We start from the raw sequence: 21,713 nt of genomic DNA, 5'->3' as shown, positions 1-21,713 counted from the left end.
TGCTTCCTGAGAGTACAGCCCTGTTGGATCCAGTAGCTCCAATTTCTCTATCCCAAGGCCTACTTTAGGAATGGGAATCTCCCTTACATCCACTTGAATAGAGAGCTGGCATGACTAGCTGTCATTTGTCAGCCCACTCAGCTCAATACAAAGCAGTACAGTGTAGTAGGTAATTAATGACTTCTGGAGCCAGATGCCAAGGGTTCAAACCCTATCTCTCACTTGCCACCACTGTGGCTTTGGGCAAATTATCCCCTCTGCGAAATGAGAGTAACAGTCGTCCATCTTCCCTAGGGTCCTTATAAGGATAAAGCAAGCTGGTTTGCTTAAAGCATTTATTTACAGCAGTACTTGCCACCAGGTAAGTGCTGTGTAAGTATGCACCATCTTTATTACCATAGCAGAGCTTTCTTCATTGGTTTATTTGACACATTTCCGGCAAACTTTTTTTTCTCTTTGGAAATCACGCAGGAGGCCCTCTTCAAAGCTTTCTTGCTGCTTTATTCCCAGATTGAACCAGATCTATTGTACGTTCCAAGCTTCCCTGTTGGCCTCCTTCAGATTCTCCCACTTCTTCCAGTCGGCCAGAGAAGGGTTTTCCTATCTCCCAGAATCTCGTTTATTGGGCATTTTTGGTGCAGACTTTCCTGGCTTTCCAATAATATAGGTTAAAAAGGTTGAGAGGTATGAATGCCTACCTTCACGTTCCCTCATTCGAAAACAGAAAAGATGATAACATTGTCTCCCAACTCAGCCCCAGGGAGCCTCACTTCTTCTCATCTTCCCAGCTGCTGGACTTCCCTCTGGGACTAGACTGAGCTGTCACGGGCCCCAGGGCTGAGGAACTGGCGTTCTCAGTGGGTCCTGTCATGTTCCCTGGGGAAGGCAGGTCCAGGGGAGCGCCGGGAGGGTGAAGACAGTACAAAGACAGATGCACTTTATTGATAAGGCAACAGCATTACGCCGGGCTGCGGCAGAGACCCCCTCCGGCCAAGGCCACACTGGGGCCGGGGTGTGATTCACATTGAGACACAGGCTGAGGTGTCCCTTCTCCTCCTCCTGATGGGTCAGTGGGGTGACAACCCAGGGAAGCAAGGCAGGGATCTGGGATCTGGACATGCTCTGTCTAAAACCCAGGGCTTCCCCCAGGGATGAGGTCAGCCACAAGGGGCGTGGGACATGGAGTCTGAGCTCAAGCATGATGTAGTGAAAACAGCACTGGACCCTAAGTCCAAAGTCCGGGTCCAGTCCTGGGGCTGCTTTGAACTAGTTACACGAGCTTGGGTGAGTCACACCTTCTCAGCGTCAGTTTTCTTTAACAAGGGGATTGAACTGGGTCAGAGATTTTCAAGCCCTTTCTACCACTGACTTGACAACTGGACCAATGTGTTCTGCAGCTAAAATCAAATCCCAGGGGCCTCTCCCTTATTTGTAAAATAACAACAACAGTAATTAACGTGTAGAATTTTCACAACGCACGTCATCACCCATAAATATCGCTTCATCAGTGGCGCCTACTACCCGCTATATTAGAATGTGGTACCAAATGGAGTCTGAAGACAACCCCCATCTAACAGACATCACACTGAGTCTAAGGACGGTTCCGCAATAGGGACGGTGGCTGTCAGATGAAGAAACACTGGCCAGCAGACACTGGCGGCTGTCGTGGAGGTAAGCTGGTTTGCTGCCGGGGTCTTCAGGGAACAGCGGACGCAGGCAGAGGGGCATCCTGCGGACACCACCTCCTCCTGGCTGAGAAAGCAAGCGCGGCTGAACTCCCCAAACTCGAGTATGATCTGAAGGACCCTCTGTCGATCCTGGAGGAGCCCTCTCTGCTCTGCTCCGGCATGCCTGTCACCCATGCCCCAGAGAAGCCCAACCGGGTACACGGGCTGTGAGTGCCCACCTGCTGAGCTGCTCTGCATACGGGGAGTTTGAGGTTCGGTGCCCCTACCCCGCCCTGCCTCACAGGTCCCTTTTGACGTCAGGGTGGGGGGTGGGAATAAGGAAGTACCCCGCCCGACTCCCCCCAAGTGCCCTCACTGACCAGCCACCAGGCCAACCCGCTGTCCCCCCACCCGGGGTGCTGAAGCACTGCCTTCGGGGGACAGCAGTGTTAGAAGCAGAACTAGGTGGGCAGGGAGGGCTTGGGCTTTTGGGGGTCTGGAAATTCCTCTCCCCCATCCCACCCTGCCAGGTGGGAAAGATGAGGCCCCGCTGGTAAGCAGAGCAGCACCTGCTTCTCCAGGCTGCTGGGGGGCTCAGACAGTGGGATGGCCTCTGGGTCACCACCCTTGGCCATCCCAGGAGCAGGCCCCTTCAGCGCCCTCGGCCGCTGCGCGAGGCCCCTGGAGCCTGCGGCCGGTTCTCTCTCTGGGGTGGGAGGTAAGGCACTGGCAGGGTGAGGATGAGGATGGTGCCCACGATCCTCTGAAGCCTGGGGGCCATTCAGTCCTGCCACGTGGATTGCTGGAGGGAGAGCCCCCGCCTCGGCCAAGCCCTCAGCTCCAGGCTGAGGAGCTGTGGGCTTGGCGGCAGGACGGGTGTGGCCTCCATCGGCTACTCTTACGTTCAGGCTGGGTTTGCCTGTCCCCTCACTGCCTGGGCCCTGCTCTCTTCCCTCCTTGGCCTCTCAGCACACGGGTTCTGGGCCAGTGGCCCCCGCCATGGGGAGAAAGCCCATCTTATCACAGCTACTTCCGGAGGAGAATGTTACCATGGCGATGGGAAGAAGGTGGGCACCGTGGGGTTAGGCAAATGCCCTTTGGCCAGCAGAGGTGGATGAGGGGAGGCTGTGACCTTAGTCACCTTGGTTTTGGCCTTCCTTGGCAGTGAGTGTCCTGGGCAGGCCAGGGTAGGAAGGCAGAGGGAGAAGGCCCCATCGCGGCACACTGCCCAGGACAGAGCGGCAGCAGGATGAGGTGTGGGTCACGGGTCAGTGTTTATCGTGGGTGGGGCGAAGGAAGGGTGATCGCACCAGGCTCTGGGCGTGTGGGCCTGGAGCTGGGTAGAGGTGAGGGTATCTCTGTCCCTGAGGAATGGCTGCGTCTCTCCCGCCTGCCTGTTCCCTCGGCACCAGCCAGCCGCCACTTCTGTAGTGTGGGAGGGGGTATCCCCTGGCACGGGCCCACCTTCAGCCTCTGCCCTCTGCCCCCATTCAAGATTCTTTGTCAAATAAAGAGCAATTCCTCATGACTGAGGTCTCGAGGCACTGGGGGCAGCCCGTGGCCTGCAGGTAAGGGGGACCTGGTGTTAGGTTGGGCAGCAGGGAGGATGGGCTGGGCAGGGAGGGGAAGTGGGAGAGGAGGGGCTGAACTCCAGGAGTGGGGAGAGCTGGGCAGCCTCCGGCCCCAGAGAGGCAGCCCCGCCCAGGCGCCAGGGCAGGCTGCCCTCCTCAGGAGATCTCGCTGCCAAACACCTCGAGCACGAGGGGCGTGAGCTTCATGCTGCACTCGGGCTGGAAGGAGAGGCAGCGATACTGCTTGGAGTGTTCCTCGTTCAGGCTACGCAGGTCCGCTAGCTTCTGGATCATCTTGGCGTAGAGCAGGTGGCTGCCTGGGGGTGGGTGGCAGCAGCGGATGTAGGTCTGCAGTGTGTTGGACAGGCGGTCCTGGATGGCCTCGACCAGCGCAGCGTCCTGCACCCCGGGACGGTCTGTGGGCAGAGGGGCGGGCGAGGAGCTCTGAGCCACAGCTGCCTCACCGTTCGGCCTCCCCCCCGCCCACACAGACAGACCCCCAGCCTCAGCATCCTCCCAGGTCACTCCTGGACGGCTGCTGACCTGTGACACCACAGTCCTCCCCAGCCCCTCGGCCACTTCCCGTGGCATTTAGGATCAAGTCTCAGGTCCGTCTGCGGGCCATCTGGGCCTGTCCCCACCTATTCTCTCTCCTTCTGTCTCTGTGCTCCATCTTTCATCAGGACCCCGATGAGCCATGCTCTCTGCACTCCAGCCTTCACATTTGTCTTCCTTCTGCCCAGAACTCAGCTCCCTTACCTTTGCCTGACTCTGCTGACCCTTCAGGTAACAGCTTAAAGGACGTTCCTCAAGAAGGCGATCCCTGATGACCCCGTACCTCCATGCCCCAGACGACATCAGGTTCCCACTTTCTGCTATACCCTCTGTAGCATCATGTAGCGTGTACTTCTTTATTTTTAAAATAAAGTGTTTGTTTCATGTCTCTTTCTACACTTCCTGGGAGAGAAGTCTGTGTCCTGGTTGCCGCTGAGTCCCTATGCCCAGCATAGTGCCTGGTTCCTGCCCGAAGCCCAGTAAATCATTGCTGAGTGAATGCATGAACAAATGAATGAGTGAATGCTCACTGGCCAGGAGGAGGGGCGCCCATGTCCTTTCCTTGGGCCCCCAGCCCAGGAAAGCATCCCTGGAGAAAGGCCACTGGCTTGTTCTCTGAACACAGTCCCAGTGGAGGCCTCATCAGGAATCCAGCATCCCCAGAACCACAAGACCTCCCTCCTCGGCTTCTCTCCCTCTTCCCACCCCAAACAGGCAGAAGAGCTCAAGGATCACAGCACCCTGCCTCCAAAATCAGGCAGCTAAACTGTCTGTCAGGCCAGCAGAACCTCCTATCAGGCCCCAGGCTTTTGTGCCCCATCCCCAGGGGACCTCAAGTATCAGCAGAGGTCAGTCCAGTTCACACAAGAGCAGAGCTTGTGTACTGTCTGTAGCCTGAGACGCCCCATCTATTTGGTTCCTCAGAATTCCACCCATGAATCACCAATGGTCTTGCTAGGGCAAGGCCAAGGGTAGTGAGGGAACCGTCAACATACACACAGCACACTGGCTGGGCGGACCCAGCAAAGTGGGTGGTTCCCTGTTGGTCTCTCCTTGTGCTCACTTCTCCCTCCAATCCTCCCTGCTGGCCCCCAGCGGGACTTCCTCCTTCCTGCTCCCCACACTGCTAGGTACCTGGGGAGACAATGCAGATGGCCATGAGCAGCACGTGTTCCTCCTCATGCAAGTTCAGCTTCTTCAGCCCCACCTGGAACTTGATGAGGGGCTCGATCAGTTCCAGGCTGTGTCCGGCTATGAGAGAGAACAGCCAGCTGCTGTGGGCACCCACCCCACCCCGCCTCCGGCCTGACCCTCACCCTTCTCTCCCTGGTGCTGCCGCACTCCCTCTGATGTGCCTGGTGGGGCCCATGACCCCGGGAGGGGTGGAGCCGGGGCAGGAGGAGGCAGAGCCCAGCCGCACCTTTGGTTACATCACTGACTTGGTACTTGTAGTCCGGGCTGCCGCAGGTCCAGGACATGTCGTCCATGGTGAAGGACTGGTTGGAGCGCAGCATGATGACCTCAATGGCACTCGACTTCAGCAGCACGATCTGGTCCTCAGGGGTGAGGTCTCTGCCAGGGAGGGGGCGGCGGGGGGGAGGTCAGGTTACTGGTTCATGTGAACCAGTGCAGTGCTTTGACAGGTATACACCTGCCAGGTGACCAGCATGTGCCCTGGGTCCTCCCTCGAGGAGCTTGCAGCCTGGTTGGAAAGAACAAGGCTGTTTCTTGAGGGAGAACGACTTGAGAACAACTCAAAGCTGTGACCAAATGCCAACTGATGGAGCTCAGCTACTAAGACACGGAAAACCCAGTGACTTTCCAGGGTCTCCAAGGTCGGAGCAGCCATGGCTCTTCTAGGGTTAGGAAGATAGAGCCTGGAGAAGCTCCCAGGGCTATGGCATGAATATGGTCGTCTGCAAAAGCATGGCCAGAGCCATCCCCAGTGGCTCCCATGCTTTCTTTCCCTCTCCCTCTTCCTGCCCTTCGGTCCTTCCGGTAGTGAAGTCAACTCTGTCTCCAGGACATCTCTGGACTCCCACTCCCACTGGGCTGCTCTGATTCAGAGCTCCAGCATCTTTTTCAGTTGCCTCTTACTGGACTCCTGGAGTCAAGTCTCTCGTTCACCTTTCTTACTACTGCTACAGGGACGTGTCACTCCTGCGCTCAGAAATCCCCACTGACTATCAAATGCCCCAGGATCAAGCCCATACGCCATCACTTGGCTACAACCTGTCTTTCCAGCCCCCGTTCCCATCACAGACTCCACCAACCCTCCATTCTAACAACATCGGGCTACTCTACATTCAGATGCTAGGCATTCTCATGCCACCATGCCTTTGAACGTGGGACAGCTCCAGCTTAGAGCGCCCATCTTCTGCTCCACCCCACCTTTCTGGTCCTGAATCCAGTGAGGTCTCCATTGGATCCCTCCACCCTTCGATTCTCTTCATAGAATTAGAGCCATTCCTTTCCGACCTGCTGCACGTTGCCTGTAATCCTAGTTTGCCCTTTCCCCTTCTTTGCCTCTGTCCTTTAGATACTTGTCTCTGGCTCTTCATCGTAAGCTACCTGAGGGCCAGCACCAGCTCTTAATGACTTTAGTGTTGCCCTCGCACCGTTCATTGAGCCCTGAGCATGAGGAGAGGGTCAACAGCTATGTGTTGATGGGTCAAGAGGCTCATGAATAGTTCCACTGTTCTGAGTCACGAGATGGGCTTGTCTGAACAATGACAAGGAAAAGGCAGGACCTACAGATCAAATTGCTTCCTCTTTTTCCTCCCTTTCTCTTTCTGTGGATTTCCTCCTGGATATTCTGTCGATGGGCTGTCATCCCCTGTGGCTGCACTTTGGAAAGTAAAAAGGTGGGAAACGGATATTAACTGATGAGAGTCCTGTATCAACAGGTGATGTATGAGGAGGCGTAAAAGGGCTTGCATGATTAGATGACCGCCAAAGGGCCTGCACTGAAGGAAAATCACAAAGTGCTAGGGTTGGAAGGCCCCACTTAGAGGCTATGTGGTCCAATTCCTTCCTCAGTGTTTCTGATAGACGGCTCTCACACAGCCTCTGCAGGACTCCCCCAGTGCCAGGGAGCTTCTGGCCTCTGGATACAGCCATGAGGTGCTTGGTTTTTGGGTTAATAGCCTCTTCTCTTGGGCTCTAAGCCACGTGATCACACACTCATCCATTGCTTGTAGTTCTGTCCTCTCAAGGAACACAGAACCAGACTTCTTCCATTAGCCGTGGGACATCCCTTTAACCATTTAAGGAAAGCCACATGTCCCTCCTTGCCTTTTCTCTGGAATAAACAGCCCTGATGCCATGACATCTAGATGTCTCATCAATCTGTCACCTTTTTCTGGGTGCTCAATCCACATTGAAAGAATAAAAACTAACACCACCCTCATTTGGGTTTTAATTGATTATACGAGTAAAACAAGTTCATTATCAAATCTTTGGAAAATACAGTCTCCCATCCACCTATTTTTGGGCACTTTGGTTGCTTCTAAGTTTTGCTGTTATAAGGAATTCCATGAGGAACATCTTTGTATATAACCTTTGGTTCAATGGCCCACTCAAAATGGATGGCCAGAAGTGAACAAACATCCCATGGGTGCCTGGCTAGAGAGATTTCAGCGGGATCACTGCCTGCTGTGATCCAGACATACTACTTCTATGAAAGCAAACCTAGAATGATCTCAAATTACCACCCACAGCCTGGAAATACAGGGACTTTCTAAGTGCAGCTCACAGCCAGAACTGGAAATGGTAGTGGGTGGCGGTAGCCGTGGAGATAAAGGGGAACTCAGTAAGAGACCTCGTTCCTGCTGTGATGGGCACCAGCTCCGGCTCTGGGCCTCCTCCCTGGACCTGAGTAATATTTACACCCTGATCAGTTTCCACACCTGTGGCCACTTCTGGGCACCTGTGAGGTGCTCTGGGGATGTCTCGTTTTCCCCACCCCCTAGGCAGGGTCCAGCCTCTCCCCATCTGCCTTCCCTCAGTACCTCTTGGCGCCCTTATCTCTTCACCGCGGCTATCCATATGTCTATCTCTTCCATCAGACGCTGTACCTCTGGAGGCCAGGGACTGTGTCCTAGTCACCTTTTATCCCTCACAGTTTATGTAATAAGCAAGCTGATTGTTGGACAGATGAATAAGTGAATATAGAGGAAAGGGCATAGGAGGAGGGAAGCACTATGACCCCAGGCCTGTGACCCAGGAAGGAGCCCCTGGGGATGGAAATGGCAGTGAGGTTGAAGGCGTTTAGCCCTCTGGGGCTGGGGCCTGGTCCCTCATGCGTCCCTCTGGGCAGTGCAACCTGTGGTCCTTGGTTCTCGGATCCAAGACGGCGCCTGGCCATGGAGTCTCTGCTCCTGACACCGCTTCCTCCATGCATTTCTTTTGCAGGGCTGAAGGAGGGGGATTTGTGGGGTGCAGACCGAGAGGCTGAGGGAGAAGAGGTGGGAGCCAGGGGCAGGGCCAAGGCCACACCACAGGGCAGTCCACACCCAGCACAGCCCATCCAGTCCCGCCCACACTGGAATCTTGTCCTGTACTCCCCCCTCCACTCACCCACACAGAAGTCTCATCCTGCCCTCCCCACACCCTCCACCCCCGCCTCCAGGCAGCAAGATCAAAGCCACCAGGGACGCAGCCACTGTTCTTTCACTTCTTGGAAAAACAGAACCTCTAAGTGCAGGAACCGGCAGAACCAGAGAACTGTTGGGCTGCCCCTGCCTGGCTCCTATGGAAGCCTGGGCTCTGGCCCCCGTCAGGTGCAACATCAGCTCCACCCATTCCCAGGGGGCATCCACGTAAAAGGCCCCACAGAGCTCTTGCTGAAACCTGCTCCATTTTTGTTGGAAAACATTCCACTTTGGGTCTTCTCAAGACATGCTGAAGCCAGAAAAGTTAACCCGAGTGTGTTTAGGATCGATTTAATGGATTTTGCCTCCATAGCTGGGCGGCTCCAATACCTGCTCATATATACCTCACTTCGGCCAGGACTGCAGGGCTAGACCAGGGAACTCTGGAGAATGAGGCTTGAAAGGGAAGGAAGGGGGTAGACTTCAGCTCATCCTTGGGGAGAGGAATTGAGGGGCAGGTGGTGCTATTTTGTGCGAGGGTATATGTGGCGAAGGGAAGGGATGGGGGCCAAGAGAAAAACTGGGGCTCAGGTCACTTAGTGGAGGGGGCTGCGTTGGGGTAATCCGGTTAAATGGGTCACTTTCTTTTTAGGACAGTTTTCCCACGTGGGCAATCCTAGCCACCAAACCTTAGCATCTGGACAGGGCTTCAGGTGCCCTCTGGCCCAGCTCCCCACTGGGCAAGGTTTGGGGACTGCGTAGGTGAGGGCTGCTCCTCCTGGAATTAGGACGAGAGCCACCCGCCACAGTGTATCCATCAACACCTTGAAGTGTTTTTTCTCTAGCTGTTTGCACAAAACAAGACTTTGGGAACATGTGCAGTTTGCAAACAGTAAAGAGAAGAGTGGGGGAGGGAGCTGGAACTTGTACTAAGCGCAATGTTGCCATCAGTTCCAAGGAAAGACTCTGGAGGGTAAATCCCAGGCCCAGTGCGATGCTGACCTCACAGGTGACGCCCGTTCTGCCTGCAGAGTGGCCTTTATTCTTTTTGATGTAACCAAAACGTGCGATACAGTAAGAGTGTCTCAACACCATTTGATGGTTTCTCTCCTTTATAATTTTCACATTAATTCCAGGAAAGAACATTGGTGAATCCCTGCTATTTGAATTGGTGTGAGGCATAAAATAACACAGAGCAGGTTGTCTCAGGACAGAAACAAACTGGGATGCGCTGGGTTTAGCTGTGTGAATTACCATCACTTAGCTGGCAATGCAGCAATTTAGACAGTAGCTGATGGCTTCCCTACGCACCAGAGATTCACCAAACCATAAACGGCACCTCGTGTTAGCTTCCATCCAGAGCTGGCCAACGTCCAGTCATTTTCCATCTCCCAGTATTCTAGCGCTGAATCCAAGCATCAGTATTGAGGAAGCATTCTACCCCTTCTGCTAGAGCTGCAACAATTGCTACTACTTGAAATGATGAGAGTATTGCTCGATATTAATTAATTTCTTTCTTTTTTTTTGGTCACGCCACGTGGCACGCGGGATCTTAGTTCCCCCACCAGGGATTCCACCTGCAGTGGAAGGTAGATCCTTAACCACTGGACCGCCAGAGAAGTTTATTCACTTATTTCTTGACCACAATGTATATCTCTTTGGTGACAGTGTTCCAAATGAACTTTTAGAAAGAATGAAGCTATTGATATGCACAAATATAGATATAACTGCCTCCCAACATATCTAGCAAAAGCGTCAACTTTTATGTACTTTTAAGAATAGTTAACACTGTATGACCATTTAAATATAAGTATTATAGATAGCATTATTACCAAAACAATAGAACATTTGAATGAATGAATGAAATTTGTATGAATGAATCCATAAGGGAGGGTCTTTACTCCAGTAGAACTCCTTATACTTAATCTACTTTGGCAAAAAAGATCTCAGTGTGATTAGGAAACAGCCTTGAGTAAAGGGTAAATTGGGTGAAAGATGCCCAGGTTATATGTACAAGTGCGTCTCCCTCTAGGATTCCTAAATTACATCACTAGCCCAACCCTTTTTCCTCTTTATCACTTCATCCTGGTTTCAGAATTGGGTGTGCAGGATCACTGTAGGTTTAATTGAAAAGGATAATATGAGGAATAGATCCAAGGCAGCTGGAGTGGACACAGCAGTGAACTAAGAGTTCTTAACCCGGCTCTGACACGTGGGCTCCAACACTAGAAATCCTGGTGTTGGCCATTGGACCTCACTGCGTTCCTGTTCCGTCACATAGAAAGTATAAGGGATGGATGGCTCTCCAGTGCTGGCCTGCCGAGTAATGCTGGATGGGCTGCCCTTCTTAAATACAGATTCCTGGGCCTTGCCCAGAGATTCTGACTCAGGAGGTCTGGGGTAGGGCCTGAGGCTGTATCTTGGGAAGCAGTAGATTGGTAATTTCCCGAGCCTTCTTCAGGCTCAGTCTAGGATTCTGACTCTGTTCCCTGGATGTCCCAGAAGCTCCTTACCTGAACCCTGGGATCATCTTGGCAAAGCCAATGACCTTCTGGATACTGTAACTGACCAGGTCAGCCAGGTGCGGCAGCATGGAGAGCTGGGACAGGTCCAGGGTCACAGAAGAGTCATCAGAGTCTTCTTCACTCAGATCCAGGCTGGAGAAGCCGGTTGGCTCCATCGTATCTGGGGAAGGATGAGGGAAGAGAAGGAACTACTTGAGCCAGGCTTCTGCAAGGCCCCGCGAGGCCCTCCTACACCCTGGCAGCAGGGCCAGCTGGGAATCCCACAGTCACCATCTCTCTCCAAGGTCACTTCAGCCCAGGCTTCCCCCTAGGGTTCTCTGTGTCTTCCTTCAGCAGAGTGGGGCAGGAAAATCAAATATCAGAGACACTCTGAGATAAGAGACCTTCTTTAAGATGTGAGTTTACATGTTGTTCCTAATGATCTCAAATCAAAGATGCATTTGGGGGCTTCCCTGGTGGCGAAGTGGTTGGGAGTCTGCCTGCCGATGCAGGGGACACGGGTTCGTGCCCCGGTGTGGGAAGATCCCACATGCCGCGGAGCGGCTAGGCCCGTGAGCCATGGCCGCTGAGCCTGCGCGTCCAGAGCCTGTGCTCCGCAACGGGAGAGGCCACAGCAGTGAGAGGCCCGCGTATCGCAAAAAAAAAAAAAAAAAAAAAAAGATGTATTTGGAACCGATAAACTTGTGGAAAACAATGTTCAACCTCACTAGTGATCAAAGAATGGCCAAGAAGAACATCTACCTTTCACCTCTAAACTAGAAGCAAGTACGTTTATACGTTGACACCAGGGTTTGTAAAGATGCAGGGAATTAGGCAATCCTTGTGCAGCTCTGGGGTATAAAGGAGGCATACATTTGTGCAACTAATCTAGAAAGCTACTTGACCGTGATGGCCAAAAGCCTACAATTATGTACACTCTATGACCAGTAATCCTACTTCCATGAATTCAACATAAGGAAAAATTCAGAATAAGTGCAAATATTTAGCCACCAGCATACTGTTATCTTAATGAAGAGCTGGGGAAAAAAATCTAGATATCCAGTGATGGGGGTTTGGATATGTTATTGTACATTACACCCCAGAATACGATGCAGCCTTTAAAAATTATATTCTAGGTGTGTACTGAATGGTATGAAGATATGACAATATACTATCAAGAGAAAGAAGCAAGTTGCCAGACTGCGTATAGCACAATTCCATTTCTGAACATATATATGTGTTAAAAAAAAATTGGGAAAAGATACATTATCTTTGGGTGGTAGGATTAAAGATTATATATAATAATATATATAAAAATAAATAAAATATAAAATAAATTAAAAATATATATTATATATATAATATATATAAAATATATATTATATATTTAATATAAATATATATATTATATATATATTTATATATTTATATATATTTATATATTTTTTATATATTTATATATTATATATTATATAATATATATATTATATATTATATATAATATATATTATATATAATAAAAATATATATTATATATATTTATATATATTTATATATATATATTTTATATTTTTAATATATTTATATATATTTTATATATATATTTATATATAAAATATATATATTATATATAATAATAGATATATTTTTATATATGTATAAAAATAAATAAAAAAATAAAAATATAAAAATAATATATATAAAAAAATTGGGAAAAGATACATTATCTTTGGGTGGTAGGATTAAAGATTATATATAATATATATAATATACATAATTTAGTTTATATTTTCTGAATGTCTACAATGAACACATATTACTTTTATATAATAATTTTTTTTTTTTTTTTTTTTTTTTTTGCGGTACACGAGCCTCTCGCTGTTGTGGCCTCTCCCGTTGCGGAGCACAGGCTCCGGACGCCTAGGCTCAGCGGCCATGGCTCACGGGCCCAGCCGCTCCGCGGCATGTGGGATCCTCCCAGACCAGGGTACGAACCCGTGTCCCCTGCATCAGCAGGCAGACTCTCAACCACTGCGCTACCAGGGAAGCCCCTATAATAATTTTTTTAAAGTTAAAAATGTTAACTAGTTTCAATTTTTCAATAAATATATGCTATACTGAACATACCATGGGGGGTTGGTAAACACCTCAAATTAATTAACCTATGATAAGAAATCAAAACTTCTAAATAATATTAAATTATTATGAAAAGCTGAAGTACAGACCAATGTACAGCATGCAGATTGGCCCTCTTTTTTTTTTTTTTTTTTTCCTCCCGGCTGTGCCGCAAGGCTTGTGGGATCTTTGCTTTCCGACCGGGGATTGAACCCGTGCCCTCGGCAGTGAAAGTGTCGAGTCCTAACCACTGGACCACCAGGGAAGTCCCCAGATTGACCCTCATTGATAAAAATGAATATACCATAGAGTAAAAAGAGCAGGAAAGTGGGTAGAGAAAATTACCACAGGGGAGGGGTTACTACAAGGTTAACTACAAGGTGAGGGGCTCAGAGGATCAGTTATCTGTGCAGTGGTCCATGCAGGTGAGTAGACACACGGCCAACTCCACTGTTATCTCTGTCTAGGTGACACAGGGAGCCCTCCCACCTACTCTGGATCTGGGCACAGATCTATCAATGAGTCTGGAAGTACCATATCTGAGAATTCTAGTTCCCCAGAGGGGAGGGGGCTTTTCCATCCCTGCCTTTCTACAGGCCCCAACCAGAGGGCAGCTGTGTTGGGTGAGAGGTAGAAGGATGAAGGGAAGGGCAGGGGGAGGATGAGGCAGGAAGATGAAGAGAAAGGTAGGAAAGGACTATAAGAGGAAAGCAAGGATGAGCTGGAAGAGACAGGTCCTCCAGGGCCTTAGGGGCCCCCCAGGGCTTGAGAGGAAGGTGGGCTGTAGTGGGACCCACATCTTCTCCTTCCATGCTGAATTCCACCTTCCAAAGACTCAGGCTCTGGTGACTGTAGTTAACAACACTGTTTGTTATATTTGAAAGTTGCTAAGAGAGTACATCTTAAAAGTTATCACGGGGGGAAGACATCTTTGTCACTATGTGAGGTTAACTAAACTTACTGTGGCAATCATTTTGCAATATATACATATATCACATCACTATGTTATACACCTTAAACTAATACAATGCTATATGTCAATTATATCTCAATAAAACTGGAGAAAACAAAACCCCAAATGAAACAAACAAAAAACCCCCAAGGGCCCGCGTCAAAGTACCGTTTAAAGGAATCGGGTCACTCCCAGGGAGGGAGCCAGGGGCCGAAGCCTGGCTTAGAGGAAAGAACGGAGGCTCTGCAGGCAGACCCTGCCCGCCAGACCCCTGTTTGGCCCCTTCCTCAGAGTCCTCCACGTGGGCCCTCAGGAAAGCCCCGCCTCTTCTCTAAAAAAGGTTTTTGTCTGAGGACGTTGCCTGGCACACAGTATGTAAGTGCTGTCCTTCCAGCTGCGGCCAAGGACAGGTGGGCTGGGGAAGCTCTGGGCTCTCTGGGAGGGGGCGTGCAGTCCCACTTACCTGGAGAGGAGGTGTAGCGATCTGAGCAGGCGGAGGATGAGTTTCCAGAGAAGCTGGGCGTGTGTATGAACCAAGGCCCTGAGGGATGGTTCCCTTCATTCTCACCCTCTCGAACCGGAGGCTGGAGGGAAAGGTGGAGCGTCAGAGGCCCACACTTGGAGGCCACCTTCCTACCCCAGCCCTGATCTCTGACAGGAGGGGGAGTCCTCCCCAGTGTCAGAAGGCCAGAGCAGCCTCCATCCCTTCCCAGGTTCTGTGCCCAGATGCCTCTTGGCCCTCCGTCCCCCTCCAAGCCCGGGCTCTGCTGGTGGCTCGTGCTGTACCCGGAACTGGCTGAAGTCGGCGTAGGTGGGGTCATAGGTCTTGTGGTGGGCGTCCAGCAGGATGGCGATGATGCGCTGCTGCTCGTCGGACAGCTTCGGCCTCAGGCTGTCCTTCAAGGCCTCCTCTTCCTTCCTCTTGAGGATCATCTCCCGCTTCCGCTGCACCTCTTCATCAGTCAGGATGACTGTGGGGCGGGAAGGGGGGAGTCAGGAGGGCTCCCCTGCAGCGCCTCCAAGGAACCTTCCTCCAGGTAAAGGCACGAGATGGAAGGGGCTGTGCCTCACACTTGGAGCTCACCGGGCCGTCCGGCCACGGGGACCCCAAGCCCACAATACGAATGGAAGATTGCGTGTTCTATGTTGAAAAGGCAGACGCGTGAGAGAGGAGGAGATAGAGGATTGGGGAGATGGGATGCCTGGGCGTTGTTAGGGAGCCTGGGATCTCAATAGCAAGGTGTCCGACTCTGCACAGACTGAGCTCTCCAGGCTTTTGTTTGCTTGTTTCTAAAATGAGAAGTTTGGACCATATGATCTCTTCTAAGTCCCTGTTTTGTTCCTTCCTCCCTAAGGCATGCATATGTGGGGATCCTACCTCAAAGGACCGACTGCTTTGAGACCTGAATGCAGGCCTACCACAGAGCAGACGCTCACTAAACGTTTGGTCTTGTAGCTTCTACCCCCTCCCGGTATTTCCTGATCCTGAGGGAGACACTGTGGGGAGGGAGGGTGCACAGTCACGGCGATAGAGGCTAGGAGGTGCTGAGAAGACCTCACACGGCCTTCCCCGCATCCAAGTTTCCATGTTTGCGATCTACTATGACCAACGTAGAAAGACGGCCTCTTTGGTTGGGCCCAAACAACGCCTGCCTCAGCCAATCCAGTCTTGGAATGACGGCCCAGGGAAGTTTTCGAGTCCTCTGGAAGTCCCCAAGCGTAGCAGCTCACAGCTCTAACCTGGGAAGCTCTCTCCAGCAACTGGCCAGTGTATCCCACCTCAGGGATCCCCTGCCCCCTGCAGGCTGTGCTGGGGCAGCTGTCGGGAGGGCGGGGCTGGGAGCAGGGGTGCTGAGCACAGCGGCCCGGCACACAGACCTCCCTGCTGGGGCTTGCAGAGCGCTGACGGCAGGAGTGGGCGCTGGGGCCCTCGGCCTGCAGCTGCTTGCTCTGTGCTGGTCTTACCAGGGCATCTGCCCACAGAACTGAGAGTTACACAAGAGCAGGAAAAGGAACCAGAACCCCAGAGTGGGTGGGTGCCCGGCTTCGAGAAAGGCCTATTGGCCTAGGCCCCTTGGGTGGGGGAAAGACGAGAGAAGTTGGCGGGGGCGGGGAGGGAGAGCCGGTCCGGGGTGGGAGTGGGCACAGCAGGAAAGGGAAGCCTGCTGCGAAAGATGGCCTGTTTCTTCCAGAGATGAGACAAACTATAGCAAGAGGAAGACTGGGGTGGACACCACGCCCAGGTTACCGACTCACCTGCCCGAAGAGCTGCCAGCCCTCCTCCCACAGAGGGTGTCTGCTCAGACCCCAAGAGATCGAGCAGGGTGGGCGAGGGAGCATCCCGTTTAAGGCAGGGTGCGAGGCCCTAGCCTGGGGAAGCTGAGATTAGGTGTCGGGTCTTTCCTGCTCACCTGCTGCGGGGCAGGCGGAGCCGGGATGGGGGGTGAGGGGCTGGCTCTGTGTGCCCACAGGCATGCCTCTCAGCCCCGACAGGGCTCTGATAACCCCCTGTGATTCTATGATGTCACTCTCCTGCTCAGAAACTTTTTCTGGATCCTTCCTGCTTACCATGCCCCAACTGAAGTCAAGATTCTCCGTGATTCCCCTCCTTCCTGACTTTCCAACCTCATTTCCCGGTGCCACTGGACACAGCTTCTGCTCTAGTCACGTTGGGACTGCTGACCTGTGTACATGACCTGCCACTGCATTTCTCCTTGTGCTGGATGCCTGTCCAGCTGGGTCTTCTCTCCCCAGTAGCCATGCAAGCTCTATTGGTTTTCCAGCACCCAGTTCACAGCCCTCTCGTACGACGAGAGACTTTCTTATTACCTCGATCTGCAGTGAGCCGTTTTTCCCACACACACTGGCACCCGATCGTTTTTCACTCTGTTACATTTACGGTTAGTACAGGTCCCCGTAAATACCTTTACAGAGAGAGCCTAAGAAGTTCAAGGTCTCCTTCACTGGAGCTGCAGGCTACCTAAGGGTGGGGGCCACATCCTACAGTGCCTGTGTCTTCTGCACCAAGGCTAGCCCAGTGAGGCTTCCTCAATAGTCTGACGCCCTGGACACCCAACACACCAACACTGGCTGTACCTACTATGTGCTGGTCGTCATCCTGGCTCAGGAAAGAACGGTGCGAAGTATAGCAATGCTGCGCGTTCCCTACCATGTCGGAATGGCGCACGCCGCATGCCAGGCCACCAGATCACTGAGCAAAGCTTACATTTTTAATCTAAATCATTGTGACGGACGTATTTTCAAGACAGAATGCCTTGTGACAGAACACCCGTAACATCATGTAATCTTTGCCTGATGATTCAGAGGCATCATTCTGAATAATTCTTGGACTTTGCAGGGACAAGGTTATGACCTCAGAATTGTACGGGCTGTTTCCCTATATGCACTATATGACTCAGCTGTGATTCTGAGTTCTCGTACTACTTTTCATACCAGTCTAGCCCGCTCGCTTCAGCTATGTGTTGTCTCTTCTTATTTGTGTATTTCTAGAAGTATGCCTTTATCCCCCTTAAGAGTTACTTCTCATCTGTCGGGAGCTGGAAATCCTGGTGATCAAGCTGTATGTAATAAAAAATACTGTTAATAAACATAGAGGTTTGTTTGAATGTACCAGGCACTATTCTAACTGCTTCTATATATTAACTCACATTACTTAGTCCTTATAATAACCCCTAAGGCAGGTACTATTATCCTCGCTTTGCAGATGAGGGAAGTGAGGCCCAGAGAGGCTATAAAATTTGTTCAGAGTCACACAGCAGACAAGTGGTGGAGCTGGTATTTGGGCCTGGGCAGTCTGGCTCTAACCACTACCCCATACTGCCTGTGACTATAATTGGCCATGAATGTTCAGTAGGACCCTGGTCCTCAGCCATGGAGTCCTGACACACAAGGTGTTCCAATCCATCTGAAGAGTATGAAAAAGTAAACAAAGTCGCAAAGCTTGTAAGTGATTTACCTTAAAAGGAAAAAGTGAAGAGATTTGAGGTTAACCTTATGACACTGACTGATCTTCTCCCTCACTTCTAGTGAACAGTGACCACCATCCCACATGCGGTACTAGAGGAAGAAATGCTAAGATCCGCTGGTTTCAAATGAAGGCTGACAATCCGTGGGCCTCCTTCCAGGCAGCATTTTCTGGGGACTAATAAGTCATAATTCTCTCACATATGCAGATGTTGTTGTGACTTATGAAATAAGTCATCTGTTTAAAGCGGCTGTTAATTTCATAGGATTTAAAGAATCATTTTCTCAATGAATTGCTACTAAAAATACCATTATTATCATGTAGGAGGACACATTTTTGTTTGTTTGTTTTATTTTTTGTGTTTTTTTGGCTAAACAATAGAAATTTATTTCTCACTAGGAGGCACATTTTGAAGTTAAAAGCCACTCAAGTTAAAAGCCCATCGATGGGCTCTCTCCAGTGAATAAAGGACATGAGCTGTGTACAGAGGTTTTGCGAAATCTGTAGGGCTGCTTAGTCGCTTCCCAGGTCCTTGCTGAGTGTGCAAATGGCTTTGCTCAAGTTAATCCCATGCAAGATATTCCCTGTTCCATAAAGTCTAGAATAGAGTTAGGGAGTCAAGATCTGAAAGCACGAACAAACGTAAAAACATTTCAGTTTGCCACAGGTGGCCTAAGGACAGCATTAGGGAAACAGACATAAAATTTTCCCAAATGAATGACATTGACAATATCAGATTGGGAGATCTTCCTGATAGATAAATCAGTGGGAGATGCAGAGATACAAAGAAGCATAATGGGGAACTAATATTCAATCATTCAACACACATTTACTGAGTACCTACTATGTGCCAGGGGCTGTGCTCATGCTGGGCAGAAAAGATGTACATGTATAAAAACATTAAACAAGTTCACATGTGCAGGCCAGGTCTACAAGAGGCCAGAGCTCAACTGTGAAATGCCTTGGGCTCCAAGGACATCGAGTCAACCTGGACTCGAAGAGAGACAGAGTCTTCAGCGGGAACAAACTCTCTTCCGCCCGTCTCTTAGGGCCCCAGGCAGTGCCTGGAAATGCACAGTGGAGGCGCTCTGGCCCACTGAGGGGAGTGGGGAGAAAAGGGGAGGGGGGCGGAGGGGCTGTGCTGGGGTGGAGCCCACAGGCTTGACCTTTGGAAACAGGCCTAGATTATTAGCTTTGGAGGCATGATATTTTAATTTCTCTGAATTTGCTCATCTATCACAAAAAATAAAAACAGAAGCATTTACATATTTAGGGATTGTTGTCAGACTTTAACAAGAAAGTACTAGTGCCTGACACTGGTACAGTAAGTGGTCAATAAACACTGGTTCCTACAGGCATCTCCTCAGCTTCTTCTGCCTCCTCTAAGAAACGGCCACCTCCCTGTCCCAAGCAGAAAGGAGCCTGGGTTTGCAGCTCCCTTCAAAGGGAGCCCTGGGGTGCCCTGTGGTTTTACTAATGTTGACACTCAGCTGTCTCTAGGAGGCTAGGCCTTGGGGATGACAGCCAGCCTGGGTGATACACAAGCAGCTCTCCTAGGGGACCTGAGCTGGGGAGCTGCAGGCCCCCCAAAGCTTGGCTAACCTGAGGCAGGAAATAGAGCTCTTCGGGGAGGACCTTCCCTTTGGGGCAGTGGGAAGAAGAAGCCTCATGTTGCCCCAACATTTCTCTTACAAATGGAGCTCTGGGGCCCAGACCCCAAAACGCAGCTCTATCAGCCCATCCCTAACTCAGCACAGCTCCCTGCACTAGCCTGGCAAGAGTGGTGGGCACAGGGCTGCCCTGGGCATAGAGCAGGAGGGGGGCACGGGGCTCCGTCCGAGGGACTGAGGCTGAGATCAGGTTGGCTGAGGCACAAAGCTGACCGGGGGCTGGGGGTGGGCACCCACTTCTGGATCGCTGGCCCCCCACCACGTGGTGTTCCTGGGGTGGAAGCACCCTGAAACACTCAAGGCCTGCTCATCACGGTGGATGCAGTAATCTCCACGGGGACCAGGAGGGATCCAGGAGGGACAACGGGTTGGATTCTAGTCCCAACACGCCTTCTGACTCCAATCCTGGTGTTAATAGTTTTGCCTTTCTGGGTCTCAGATGATTTCTAAGTGTGCTTCCTGTTCTAAGCGGATGGAGCACCTCTTTTCTCCTGAGACAAAGGACAGGCACTTCCGGGACATCAGTGAGGCTGGCCCTGACCAGAACTCCTGCGGCAGAGCCTTACTGAGTTCCAGGTGTAACTCTGGGCCATTCTTGGTTGGCTGGAGCCTTAGAACCATGGCCCCCTGCCCTGTGGAGGCTGTGTGCTCGGAGGGGGCAGGGGCAGGGGCGGCGCACACTGCTTCCTGTTTACGTCCAGCCTGGCACCTTGAACAGAGCAGGCTGCACTAAGCCAACGTGTGAGGAGCTCCACGAGGTACCCAGGCCTTGAGCCTCCATGACTCCAGGATAAACAGGAGTTGGGCGGGGCAGGGGACCCGGGCTAGGAGTGATCAGCGTGCCCAGGCCTGCATGCTCCCATGGGGGCGAGGAGGAACGATGGCCTGGAAGCTTCTTCCAGGGCTGCTGGCGTTGGCTGGGGAGCTGGTATCGGGAGTGAGGGGCCATGGCCCACCAGAAGGGAGCCTGTAAAAGCCCGAGGAGGCCTCACTGGGACCACCACTTGGCCTCTGTTTCCCAAAAACAGAGCATTTTTTCCCATCAAGGAAGAAATTTCCCATCCCCTCAGCCCTGTCCTGTGGCTTTTTCCTTGTTCCAGACACGTCTCCCCTGTACCTAACGTCTCCAATGCCCACCCCCCGCCCCCCAGAATTGGCCCCATGGCCAGGAGGGCCTCCAGGGGTGGCTGTATCTGAATGTCCCTCCTGAGACTCCTCAGGCCCATAGCTTAGCAGGGCACGGCCCCCATCCCAGGCCCTGGAAGGGATCAGGGTACAGTTCACAGACGGGGGTGAGCAAAAGGCACAGAGCAGGGAGTAGTGTGCCGAGGGCCCCCGTGACCAGGCCAGCCCAGTGCCCTTGCTTCCAGCCCAGGGGAGGGCCTGGTCAGCCCTTCCCAGGGTCTACTGAATTCAATGGGTACTCTGCTTACCAAGTAACTGGCACTAGAGCTCAAACGCAAAGTCCAGGGGTTATTTTTAGTTTAGCTTAGTTTTGTTTTGTTTTGGTCACGCCACACAGCATGTGGGATCTTAGTTCCCGACCAAGGATCCAACCCGCGCCCCCTGAGTTGGAAGCACGGAGTCTTAACCACTGGACCGCCAGAGAAGTCCCTAAGGGTTGTTTTTATTTTTTTGCGGTACGCGGGCCTCTCACTGTTGTGGCCTCTCCCGTTGCGGAGCACAGGCTCTGAGGCTCTGGACGCGCAGGCTCAGCAGCCACGGCTCACAGGCCCAGCCGCTCCACGGCGTGTGGGATCTTCCCGGACCGGGGCACGAACCCGTGTCCCCTGCATCGGCAGGCGGACTCCCAACCACTGCGCCACCAGGGAAGCCCCCCAAGGGTTGCTTTTAACAGTGGGTCAGAACCTGTTAACCTGCCACATTGGTCCTCTTCTGCAATGCCAGTGCTGGGCAGGAAGTCCTAGAGGATCGATCCTCTTTTTCAATCTGGACCTAGAGGGTCCTCCTAGAGTCTAGGGCTTCCCCTTACAGGATCTTTCCACCTAGTCCTGGACACCAGCCCTCGGATCTGCTCACTGGGCCAGAGTGGCTGGAAGGCTAGGGTGGGGCAGAACCCCCATGACAGCCAGGCTCTGAAT

At 51.7% G+C, this 21,713-nt stretch overlaps 1 protein-coding gene across 1 annotated transcript in view; it reads right to left on the bottom strand.

The window, feature by feature from the left end:
• Nucleotides 1-2,954: 2,954 nt before the first annotated feature.
• Nucleotides 2,955-21,713, bottom strand: part of VDR (vitamin D receptor) — a 33,093-nt gene continuing 14,334 nt past the window's right edge. Inside the window, exons 4-9 of the mRNA XM_079937755.1 lie at nucleotides 14,743-14,927; nucleotides 14,420-14,540; nucleotides 10,899-11,070; nucleotides 5,214-5,365; nucleotides 4,928-5,044; nucleotides 2,955-3,654 (exon numbers count right to left, since the gene is read on the bottom strand). Of these exons, the coding sequence (XP_079793881.1) occupies nucleotides 3,395-3,654; nucleotides 4,928-5,044; nucleotides 5,214-5,365; nucleotides 10,899-11,070; nucleotides 14,420-14,540; nucleotides 14,743-14,927 (1,007 nt within the window). The 3' untranslated portion in view covers nucleotides 2,955-3,394. The remainder of the gene's footprint in view (nucleotides 3,655-4,927; nucleotides 5,045-5,213; nucleotides 5,366-10,898; nucleotides 11,071-14,419; nucleotides 14,541-14,742; nucleotides 14,928-21,713) is intronic.

This window comes from Stenella coeruleoalba (genome assembly GCF_951394435.1).
Source record: "Stenella coeruleoalba genome assembly, chromosome: 11".
Taxonomy (NCBI): domain Eukaryota; kingdom Metazoa; phylum Chordata; class Mammalia; order Artiodactyla; family Delphinidae; genus Stenella; species Stenella coeruleoalba.
This window is presented reverse-complemented; position numbering and strand designations above follow the sequence as displayed.